We start from the raw sequence: 12,502 nt of genomic DNA, 5'->3' as shown, positions 1-12,502 counted from the left end.
TAACAATGAGGCTTTACCATGCTTCACATTTTGTCATTACACAGACAAAATCTTTCACACACAAAAAAAATAATTGTCAACTTTGAACCCCGGCCTAGAGCGAGCCCAGGTCATCCCATTGAAACAATTAACTTAATTTGATGCCTATGGAGGTGGCCATTTTCATGGAGACCAAGATTTAATCAAAGACTGACAGGTAAGATAACATGACTTCAGTAATGGAGACAAATGTAAAATACACTTCAGTCAAAAAAATGTTTTCAAACAAATTTGGTCGTTTACCAATTTTTTCCTCATAAGGGTTAGAGGGTTAGTCAGGGTGTGTCTCAGTGATGTCACTGGTTCCTAGCAACAAAATGGCTGCCTCCACTGTGTGTAGCAACAGGTCCACTTTCTGTAATAAACTCGCTCCCCTCTGACTTCATTTTTGCAACAAACCCCCATTTCTAAGTTAATGCTCGGAGGCAGAAAAGTGATGGACAGATTAGCACAACGAATAGCATGGGAGGGGCAGGTGTGTAACTAGAGTTTTGGGATACACACTTTTATAACCAGTAAGAAAAAACACATTAAATACACGTGGAACAGTGTGAGGTCATAAAATGGAGCTGGAGAGGGCTGTTCCGATACATTCTCACAAGTAAGCGAATATATATATAATTCTACCAGATGTATTACTGACTCCAGTATATATCTGTCTCCCTCTAGTGGTAGAAAATGTAATAATAATTATCATAGTTACAGAAAAACTCAGCATTTGAAAGGAATCTACTATCATCATAATCTACTTATATAGCACCACTAATTCCGCAGCGCTGTACAGAGAACTCATTCACATCAGTCCCTTCCTCATTGGAGCTCACGGGAGAGAGAGAGATTAGGGTCAACTTGAGAGCAGCCAATTAACCTACCAGTATGTTTTTGGAGTGTGGGAGAAAACCAGAGCACCCGGAGGAAACCCACGCAAACACAGGGAAAACATACAAACTCCTCACAGATAAGGTCATGGTTGAGAATTGAACTCATGACCCCAGCGCTGTGAGGCAGGTGTGCTAACCACTGAGCCACCGTGCTATCAGAGATCTTTTTTTCCCCACTAGTATCAAATCAATCAAAAGTAGACATAAATGGCAAAAATTAATTGTAAACTTTCGAACCAGCCAAAGAGCGACCATTCTTTGAAAATCAAGTGAATTCTTTCGAATTTGTAATTCCCCCTTCAATGGCAGTGGCGCCCCCCCCCCCCCCCTGTGCTAACTAAGTGGCCACTGTTCTATACAGCAGCCACGACGCTGTCAAAGAAGCGTCCGTGGCGGTGCTGTAGTGTATACAGCACTGCCGCAGACGCTTCTTAGACAGCGCCGCGGCTGCTGTATAGGACAGCGCTGGCGAAACGGAGCTGCTCTCTCTGGGGTTTTTTTTTTGTTTTTTTTTGGGTCGGCGGGGGAAACCCCCCCCCCCCCCCCCACCGACAATCCTCCGTGCGCCGCTGAATGGGGTTGGTAAATGTCGAAAGTCCGTTAACATGAAGGGGTCCGTTAAAGTGATTGAAATTTCACAGCATTGTTGATTTGTTCCCCACAACTACAGAGATTTAATTAGTCTCCATTGATTATGATAAAATCTGGGAGTCCCCGGCACTCCTCTCACTACCAGCCAATCACAAGGCCATTGTTGAAAACCACTTGTGATTGGCTAGTATCCATCTTTCAAAGATTACCCCCTATTCTATACTTAACACTGCAGCAATCTTCAGAAATTTTGATATATATATATATATATATATATATATATATATATATTTTGTACTGTAAATTCTCATTAATAAATTCAGTGATTTCAAAATAGCTTTTTACCCCACCATGACTGGCCACTGGGTGGCGCTGTTTAACATGTAGGGATGATTCCTATTGGTTAATAGAACAAAGGCCACGGACAGATCAGTAGGGTGCACTCCGGCCCCTTACAAACTTTTGCTACGGGCCCCAGAAATGTCCTAAAAATGAAAACAAAATATTCAAAAACGCAGTAAGGAGACATACTCAAAAAAAGATATTTATTTCGGAAAAAAAAGTAATTTTTTTTTTACTATGATTAAAAGAAAATGCACCTTTAGAACATAAAAAATATGTTTGTAACCCAACTCTTCAAAAAGATTCTTTAAAACAAACTCAAACCAAAGGAGATGCCACAAACTTTGGCAACGTCCTATCTTCTTGGCAGTTCTTACGATTAAATTACTGAAGAGGGTGATGTACGACTCTCACCCACCCCTTTCAAGTTCTTTTCTTTTCCATTTTTTTTAAAAAAAAAAAACCAAATAAAAGTTACCATGCAGTTTTCACATGATAGTAATATAGATAGTGGTAAAGTAAGAAGCACTCAATGTAACATGTCCAAGGCAAGATTGGCAGGCTGCCGTGGGTGGAAGATGATGTTTAAGAAGTCCCTCTGACAGCGAAGGGTTAATGCATGCGACATGCTGGTTTGGTTTTTCAATTAATACTGCCGGTTAGCAGTCACATGCAAGCAGATCCGTTTGGTGCTGGTGGGTGGGCTATGCCGAGATGATAGGAAGCCCACCCATGCCTCCTCTTGCAGGCTTGTCTCTCCTGGGTCCTGGTGTGTACGCCGAGCCCTGTTGTCTTCAGTACTGCAGGAAGGAGAGGGAGGGGGCTGCACATTCTCGAGAACGGAGGGGTGTCCTTATCGGCTCAGGAGCAGCTGCTTAACCGCCTGCGTAGGAGAGTGACGGGCTTGGTCTTCTCGTCCTCCTGGTCACTTTCACACTGCCTCTGAAAAAAGGCGACACGTGAGCAGTCGGTGAGATTTAGGTGTAAATGTATCAAGCTGTGAGTATCCGGCGGGTTTGAAAAGTGGGGATGTTGCCTATAGCAACCAATCAGATTCTAGCTGTCATTTTGTAGAATGTACTAAATAACTGACAGCTAGAATCTGATTGGTTGCTATAGGCAACATCTCCACTTTTCAAACCCGCCGGATACTTGCAGCTTGATACATTTACCTGGTGTTAAGATGAACAAATATAGACTACTTTTATTTACAAAGATCTGAAGCCTTAGAAATCACTGTTCTACCTAATGATTATTTTCGTCACCTCCCCCCATATACTACGGGATCCCTATTAATTGCATGTACTAGACAGTTTACAGTTATTAATAGGGAATGATCAGTGAGGGCATAGCAGGTTTTACCGTGTATGTAGGATCTGGGACCTCGTTCCTTACCAGCTCCTCGTCATCTTTGACAGGTTTACACAGCAGCTTCATCCGGCAGAGTCTATTGCAGGCTGACACCATGTTGTACGACAGCTTGAAAAGAGAAGTGATAAGATTTAGTGATGGCACACACATGCCCCGGGCCTCTTACCGCATACTAACACCACCAGTGACCCTCTTCTATCGCAGTGTTCTAAATTAGAACCCTGAAAACCCATGGCAGCGTCATTGTATAACGTCTATGATTATCCCATAGAGAAGCTTCAAATTAAGCAAAGATTCGTCACATAATACCCCCAAGCTAGTCCGAAATGGAGCCCAGACAACAGCATTGATCTATGTTCTGTTACTCATACCTGCCAACTCTCCCTGAATGTCAGGGAGACTCCCTGAAATAGGGGTGATCTCCCTCCCTCCCTGAAGAGTCTGGCATTCTCCCTGATGCTGAGCCAGTACAAGACGTGGTTGGCTTCGCCATCTGTGGCATGATGACACAGTTCAGAAATTGTGTCCTATCTCCATGTATTGATGCCTATGGAGGTGGCCATTTTCATGGAGACCAAGATTTAATCAAAGACTGACAGGTAAGACAACATGACTTCAGTAATGGAGACAGAAATGTAAAAGACACTTCAGTCTCTAGAGATTCATTAGCTGCTTTTCTTTAACGCATAGTTGCCTACTCTCCCGGAATGTCCGGGAGACTCCCGGAGTTCTGGGAGACCTCCCGGGCTCCCGGGAGAGCAGGGCAACCTCCCGCTTCTCACCCCCGCAATAGATAAGTGGTGGGGGGCGGGGCTTATTAACGGAAATATTGTGTCATCTCATCAAGCCCCACCCTCTAACACCCACCTCCCCTGGGATCTCCCTGAAGCCAACAAGGAAAAGTTGGCAAGTATGGTCTTAGTATGGTAAGTGGCACCTTCTATTTAGGGGGAGGATCCCGCTACAGTAGGATCACAAGACTGAGGGGACATCGTGACTGTCATTAGCTGTCAGTTGTGTTATGTTATTACATTCTGCTGAGAAAATTTAAAGTATAGAGTAAGGCCCGACCTCCGGCACCTTAGACATGGTGAAAAATTCAAATCCTTGTGCGGGGAGCATAAGGAACACATTGCACTCTCACAGGTGCAGCAAAAGTAGACTTGTGACACCCTAATACTTTCCTACTTAAAGGGCAACTCCACCCAAAATGTACTTTTTGGGTGGAGTTGGGCAAGATTAATAAAATAACTAATATGTACTTACCTCCACCCTCACTGTCTGTAACAGTCCGAGCAGAAGATCCTTTCTCCTGCTCAGGAGGAGTATCTTTCAAATTCCTAGCAGAGTTGTCAAGGCCCCTCCCCCCACAACCTTGCCATTGGGATAAGCTAGTGTTTAAGTTTTGGGTGGAGTTATCCTTAAGCGACAACATGCCTCTGTAATAATTATTAGTGCAATTTTTTAACTGCCTTTTATGCTTAGTTATCTGAAGAACTACAAGTCATAGCATGTCCTAAAACCGTTTGTGGGATACCATTTTCCTAACCAGTCTCTACAGCAGGCAACCCATACGAATGCAGAGCTACATCTGTTCTATAGATCAACCCAAATGCAAAGGTGGAATCAATTACCGCATATTCCATTTAACGCGCCATTATAAAAACAAAAATACTTTCAATTTTAATCGTTTGATTTTTCCAAATCCCTCACCTTCCACTTCCGTCTCGCATTAAACTTTTTGAAATTCTTCATATTGATAGAGGACCGACTCCTATTCACGGCCTGTTTCCTGTTCAGCGGCTGTCAATGGAGACAGAGAATTCTATTTAGTGTACATAGAGACTTTCATACTGAGCGGAGGCGGCACCTGCTGGCTGCGAGAGGGTACTGCACTACCCTGCACTAACCTTAATCCATGGGTGAATGAGACACTCCACTGCCGTCAACCTGTCACTATAGAGAACAAAACAAAAAGGAACAACATTATATAACATGCCATTGCTGCCAGATAACACAATAAACTATGTCTATACTATATTTTGTAAGCTTGTGTGTTGTTAGTAGCAATGATTACAAAAATTAAACTTATTCTAAAAAGTGATGTTAAACGTCATTAATGAAATAGTAATTAAGTGATTTTTAAAGCAATATGGGCTGTTGAGAAATAACCGCTGTGGACAAAACTGTATTGAATTCAGTTTAACTTGTATGTTATCATTAAATGGACAGCACGGTGGCTCAGTGGTTAGCACTTCTGCCTTACAGCACTGGGGTCTTGAGTTCAATTCCCGACCATGGCCTTATCTGTGTGGAGTTTGTATGTTCTCCCCGTGTTTGCGTGGGTTTCCTCCGGGTGCTCCGGTTTCCTCCCACACTCCAAAAACATACTGGTAGGTTAATTGGCTATTAACAAATTGACCCTAGTCTGTGTGTCTGTCTGTGTGTATGTTAGGGAATTTAGTCTGATGTGAGTGAGTTCTCTGTACAGCGCTGTGGAATTAGTGGTGCTATATAAATAAATGGTAATAATAATTATAAATCATTAACAAACTACGTTCTATTGTTAGAAGCAACGTTTGGGTCTTCCGGGTTTTCTTCTGTTTTTACGCAGATATGTTTGGAAAATTGGTATTAATTTTGACAGAATTTTAAACTGTGCGCACGGTTTGGATTTGTGTTGAAAATCTGCAGCTCGTAATATCAGAGAAAATATTACTAACACCGCAGTAGGCCCGTGGCTCAGGGTTTAGTGTATAGAGATAAGTAAGCAGTGTATTCAGATAGCGGGAGAGACCAGTAGAATACTTGGATGTACAGGGAGAGGTCTTAATAGCAGGAAGACAGAGGTTAGATTGGCACATTACAGGTCACTGGTTAGACTTCACCTCGACTACCGTGTACGGTACAGGGAGCCCTATCTCCAAGGAAAACATTAATGAAATAGAAACCTATCAGGAAACAGTACTAGAGATGACCACATACAGCCGAGAGCAGAGACGGGAGAGAGAGGATACGATAGAAACCTTCAAATATATCAAAGGTGTTATTAGAAGGCAGGTAGGCAGAAATTTTAAAAGAAAGGATTTGTAAAACAAGAACACGCTGGGGCTGATGGATAGTGGGTCGTAAGCCAGTTAGCGCAGCGTATCTTTCGTAAGATCCGTGGAACAGTTTCTCAGCAGTTGTGTTGGAGGCTTGTGCCGTAAAAGAATTCCAAGAATGATGGGACTTAACTGTTAAGTTAAAATATTTAAAAAAAAGACAAAAAGAACAAAACACAAATAAAAAAAAAGAATGGCAGACCGCATGGCCCTGTAGAGTGGGAGAGGATTTTGTGGTTAGAGGTCAATAGTTAAACCTGAAATTACGTACCCAGGGTCTTTAAGCAGCAGCTGCTTAATGAAGTCTTTGGCCATGTCACTAGTCTGCTTGAAGTAACGATCGTCAAACTCGTAGTTCCCAGACACCACGTTCGTCAGCGTTTCGGCGTCAGTTTCACCTTGGAACGGCGACAAACCGCTGAGTCTGCGGGAAACACAGAACACAGTCAGGTCCGATCACCTCCGCTGGATCCACTGACACGTAACATTAATGGCACTTTACAGGCTGTATGTTAGTATGGCCACATGAGACGTGGATAGAATGTACTCACAGAATGTAGGTAATCACTCCAATACTCCTAGAAAAGAGAAAAAGAAAGAAAAATTAAAAGCAAGAGATGTTTAAACATTTCTGCATCATAAGTTTTTTGGCCACTTTAAACCCATCGTCTGCAGAGAACCCCACCATTAATGTAGGGAACAGTGACTGACTGTGGGGGTAGTAAAATTTTCTCCCCACAATAAATGATCTATAAGCAAACGTTTTTGCTATCAGATTAATCTCTCAGTATGTACTATGCATTATCACCACAAGATGGAACCAGTGAGATGTGAAAGCCATCTAATTATATCATTCTTGATCAGATTCCAGCTACTATTTGTCTAGAATGCAGGAGACAAATGACAGGTAGAACCTGATTGGTTGCTATGGGCAACAACTCCACTTTTCCTGTTAGAAACTTTAGTAAATTCACCCCTTCGTCTTGGAAACAGCTCTGGAGGAGGGGAACGTTACACCTATATCTTCTAGTGTCTGCATGGGACAGGAGTGTTATATTGACAGGACCCGACGACGCAGACTTACCACATGTCAGTCGGTGGTCCCAATTGTTCATAGTTTATAACTTCAGGAGCTGCAAAAATAAAGATATCAAATTAAATCTGCAGCTTTTAATTTGGTTTAATTTTTAAATGGTTCCACAGTCAGTAAATATGTATTCAATAAACAGGCTCTGCCAACCGTGTCACATGATGTAATAGTGTTCCAAGATAAAATCATGTACCAATAAATGTACTTAATGTAATAGTGTTCAATACATAATGTAATCATGTATCATTAAATGTACTTAATGTAATAGTGTACCAATACATAATGTAATCATGTACTAATAAATGTACTTAATGTAATAGTGTTCAATACATAATGTAATCATGTATCAATAAATGTACTTAATGTAATAGTGTACCAATACATAATGTAATCATGTACTAATAAATGTACTTAATGTAATAGTGTTCAATACATAATGTAATCATGTATCAATAAATGTACTTAATGTAATAGTGTACCAATACATAATGTAATCATGTATCAATAAATGTACTTCATGTAATAGTGTTCCAAGATAAAATCATGTACCAATAAAAAAATCAGCCATGTGGATCACATCTTATAATGACCAACATACCGAGTTCTCTAACACGGGTAAAAATTAATTAAAGGCCATGTCCAGCCAAAGCTAAAAATGTAGTTTCAGGTGCAATTAGTTGACCCAAGAGGCTGTCTATGGATTCCGGCAACTTGGCAGGTCCCTGGTGCGACCAAGCAGAAGATCCTCATTCCTGCTTGGGTGGACCTTGTTCGGGTCAAAATAATAAAAGACTCTTCCTGGTCAACTTCTCATTGATATGAACACTGTATTCTATTTTTAGGCCAATTCCACCTAAAACTAGCTTTTTAGTTTTGGGTGGAATAAGCTTTTAACAAGTCATAATGGTTGGTTTTATCTTACCGATGTACTGAGGTGTCCCACACAAGCTCTTGAATACTGCCCCATCTTCTATTTTCTGGGCCAAACCAAAGTCAATAATCTTAATCTTGGGGTGTGGCACATGTTTCTCCAGCAGCATAATATTTTCAGGCTTTAGAGGAAGAGACAGAATGCAACATTAATGATATAGCAAATCTGACCTACTGGCATCTAAATCACATGAAACCATCTGCCTGACTAGGGTCAATTTTTGATAGCAGCCAATTAACCTACCAGTATGTTTTTGGAGTGTGGGAGGAAACCGGAGCACCCGGAGGAAACCCACGCAAACACAGGGAGAACATACAAACTCCACACAGATAAGACCATGGTCGGGAATTGAACTCATGACCCCAGTGCTGTGAGGCAGAAGTGCTAACCACTGAGCCATCGTGCTGCCCTTAGTGCAACTTTCATTTTCAATTATTTTAAAGCAATCCGTTACAACTATAAAGTATATTAATCTGTTAGGTTTTCCCTTCCTTAACAGTTCTACAAGCCTTGTATTCAGCAACCACAGAAGTGGTGGAAGTATTGGAGAATCCGTATTGATATAAGCTAGATTGCATTGAAACTTCAAACTTTTTCCATTTTAAAATAGAAAAACAACCACTCAGCATAGGAAATAATACACCAAGACACACAATTTATTTATGTGGTAAAAAGATCAAAATAAGAGCGAAGGCAGGGGGTACTCTTGGCACACAGCCTGACCTAATTGGACTAAAAACAACCATTAATAGAAACTTGACTCTGCTATCTAAGGTCAGCGTTATCTAACACAGCCAGAATTCTGCCTTTTCCTCTCCATTGTAGTCTATGTTCATGCGAGAGGAACACAGACAACAGAGATTATAACAGGAGGAACATGCAGAGGTTAAATGCCACATTCCTGTAGCTACAACACACTGCTGCTTTGTAGCCTTGCGTGCCATTAGCTGAAATAATCCAGAACTAAAGATGGATGCAATTATTTTACATCAGTAGAACAAAATGACCAATTTTATTCAACTATCTAATGTGGAACCAGAGTGTGTATCTTCTCATGACCACAAGGTGGCGCTGCTCCCACATATAAGCTGTCTACCTTTAATAGACTCAACATTTTTAACATTATTAAAGCATGTTCTGACCAGCACCTCCCTCTTCCCCCTTCTGCCGCTGCTTCTCCATTAACAGACATTAGGATGAGCAGGAGGTGACAGTCGCAGGTACAAGGGAGCAATTTCAGGGTTGTACCTGCTTTTGTCACTATGCGATTGAATTATTCTAATTATTCATTCAGAGGTTTCTGAACCATCCATTAGATTGTGCAGTTCCCTTAAATGCCCAGTTAGGGGCAGTGCACCTCTCATAAAATCTTACCTTGAGATCAAAGTGTGCAATATGCCTTGTGTGCATGTAAGCCACCCCTTTCAGTATCTGCTCCAGGAACTCTATGGCCTCCTCCTCTGTCAGAGCTTCCTTCTCCGCTATAAAATCAAACAGTTCCCCACCTCGTATCCTGCATATGCAATAGAAAACAGCAAGGTCAGACATGGGTATTCCTCCTAACCAGACGGGTAATATGCATCAACACCCAATGGTAATAATCATCATCATTTATTTATATAGTGTCACTGATTCCGTAGCGCTGTACAGAGAACTCACTCACATGAGTCCCTGTCCAATTGGAGCTTACAATCTAAATTCCCTAATATACACATACAGGCTAGGGAGAGACTAAGGTCAATTTGATAGCAGCCAATTAACCTACTAGTATGTTTTTGGACTGTGGGAGGAAACCGGAGCACCTGGAGGAAACCCACGCAAACACGGGGAAAACATACAAACTCCACACAGATAAGGCCATGGTCAGGAATTGAACTCATGACCCCAGTGCTGTGAGGCAGAAGTGCTAACCACTGAGCCACCCTGCCGCCCCGATAAATCAGCCGATAAGGATTTTAAAGGACTGCTAATCCCAAATGTGTCATTTGTATATGTGACTTGAAAATGTACCTTTCAACCGTACCCTGACTTCCCCTGCAACTCTGATTAAATGCAAATGGTGAATAAATATTAACGACCCAACAGCCTGAAGCTAGCTATATGCGAAGAATAATCAATTAGGCAAACTAGGGTTAGAGAATAAAATAATGTTTATGCCAACCTGTGGCTCTCCAGATGTTGTGAAACTACAAGTCCCAGCATGCTTTGCCAGCAGAGAGCTGGCAGTGTATGCTGGGACTTGTAGTTTCACAGCACCCGGAGAGGCGCAGGTGGTCTAGGCCTGGTTTAAGCCTTGAAATGTTGTCATATTGCGCAGTAACATTACAAAGAGGTGTATTCCCAATTTCAGATTATGAAACGCAACAGAAGGGTTAAATATTAAAAAAATAATAATTGTAAAATGGGTCAACAACATGTGTAATCTGTTCTCATTAGATTTTATGCTTTTATAGAACCCCTCCATCTGAAAAAAAACAATAAACCTCAATTAATGTACAATGGCTTTTCTTACAACGACAGTGATGTAAACAAAACATCGTACAGGATTTTGTAACATTAAACAGAGCAAATTGTAATAAATTATTTCCAGCTACAAAAAGAAAAACAAAAAAACGTTTTCTCCTTCCAAGTAATACTGATTAATGGGCCACCCAAACAACAAGCAGCTGTGTAAACAGGGGCCCAACCCACTCTGTATTTACCCCAGAGAGTGGATTTAGACTTATCCACTGCATAATAATTACTTAATTGAAAACATGGAACGCACAGCTGGGATGTAGGACTGAAGATATGTAAACACGTCAAGCGTCCACTTTATCCATGTAGAGTTGTTATATAACGCGGGCGATCATTATTTTTACACTAAGCTGTAGGACATTCGTAATGGTCCAAAAATACTAAGGTCTAATTCCCCTATAGACAACTCCAGCTGACGCTGCCGAGCTAGATGAAAGACCTTACTTTGCATTATGCATGCTGTAAAAAACATTTCTGTTACCTAGAAGACTGCAAGCCTCTTATATCTATGGAGCCTCAGGAGTTTTGTGCATAGATCATGGACATATTTAGTTAAATAACCGTTCCAAATAAGGTCAGCGAAACTTTAAAACATTCCATCACTATTAACATGAAAAATAAGTCACATTAAGCCATAAGCAAAAATAACCAGGTTATTATTGCAGTTTTGCCTTGGAATAAACTGAGAGGTTATTTTATGCTGCAGGTTTGCATCCACCCCTGTCCCAATCTCCTAGTTCTACAGCTGCAATCATAAAGATGGAGTTACTGGTAGGATAGAAAGTAAAAGCCAAATGATGGACTGAATGGAAGCAACGGAAGAGTTAAAAAGAGGAAGGTGACATAATAGAGGTCAGGGCAAGTTCCTCTAACAAGACGCGTTTTAGGTTGATAACCTGGGGATCCTCGTAGGACTCAGCTGAGGAAATGATCAAATATAAATTCTCGAGTAAGAACACAGGTCTGCACATTAACTCCACATGAATCCAACTTGTTCCAAGTACCGCTGGTCCTTTGTGTTTTCAGTTCCCAGAACTGACATAGGACGGACGCTTTCTTTATGCACAGCAATAAAATACAGCTTATGAATACAGCTAGATTTATAATGGGTTTTAGAGCAGCCGGGGAACATTACAGCCAAAGAAGCAGTTTCTGTTACAGGCCCAGATCAAACACTCAACTTTGCTGAAACACGGCAGAGAGAGAATCCAACATGATAGAGGAAAGGAAGAGACACACACTCTGGAGAACGAGAGTAAGAGACACTCTGGAGAATGAGAACGAGAAAGAGAGAAATTCGGGAGAACCAAAGCGAGCAAGAGCGGGAAAAAGCAAAAGCGAGCGAGAGACAAACTCGGAAGAACGAGCGAGACCTAGAGAGAGAAAAACTCGTAAGAACGAGCGAGACAGAGAGAGAGAGAGACACACACACAAACTCAGAAGAACGAGCGAGACAGAGAGAGAGAGACACACACACAAACTCAGAAGAACGAGAGAGAGAGAGAGAGAGAGAGAGAGAGAGAGAGAGACACAAACTCGGAAGAACGAGAGAGAGAGGGTAGAGAGAGAGAGACAGCCAAACTCAGAACAACGAGAGAGAGAGAGGAGAGAGACACACTCTGGAGAACGAGAGTAA

At 41.5% G+C, this 12,502-nt stretch overlaps 1 protein-coding gene across 6 annotated transcripts in view; it reads right to left on the bottom strand.

The window, feature by feature from the left end:
* Nucleotides 1-2,310: 2,310 nt before the first annotated feature.
* The window catches only part of LOC142108855 (death-associated protein kinase 2-like), an 89,832-nt gene continuing 79,640 nt past the window's right edge, over nt 2,311-12,502 (bottom strand). For 5 of the 6 annotated variants that reach the window (XM_075192785.1, XM_075192784.1, XM_075192783.1 and 2 more), the window contains 9 exons: nt 9,724-9,862; nt 8,341-8,470; nt 7,413-7,461; nt 6,880-6,906; nt 6,600-6,752; nt 5,135-5,180; nt 4,938-5,027; nt 3,216-3,332; nt 2,311-2,795 (listed from right to left, as the gene is read on the bottom strand). In XM_075192785.1, coding sequence (XP_075048886.1) covers nt 2,715-2,795; nt 3,216-3,332; nt 4,938-5,027; nt 5,135-5,180; nt 6,600-6,752; nt 6,880-6,906; nt 7,413-7,461; nt 8,341-8,470; nt 9,724-9,862 — 832 coding nt within the window. In that variant the 3' untranslated portion in view covers nt 2,311-2,714. The remainder of the gene's footprint in view (nt 2,796-3,215; nt 3,333-4,937; nt 5,028-5,134; nt 5,181-6,599; nt 6,753-6,879; nt 6,907-7,412; nt 7,462-8,340; nt 8,471-9,723; nt 9,863-12,502) is intronic. The other variant, XM_075192787.1, reaches the window with a different exon arrangement.

Source organism: Mixophyes fleayi, chromosome 12 (genome assembly GCF_038048845.1).
Source record: "Mixophyes fleayi isolate aMixFle1 chromosome 12, aMixFle1.hap1, whole genome shotgun sequence".
In the NCBI taxonomy this organism is placed as follows: Eukaryota; Metazoa; Chordata; class Amphibia; order Anura; family Limnodynastidae; genus Mixophyes; species Mixophyes fleayi.
Note: the sequence above shows the minus strand (reverse complement) of the source record. Positions and strands in the feature narration are given on the sequence as shown.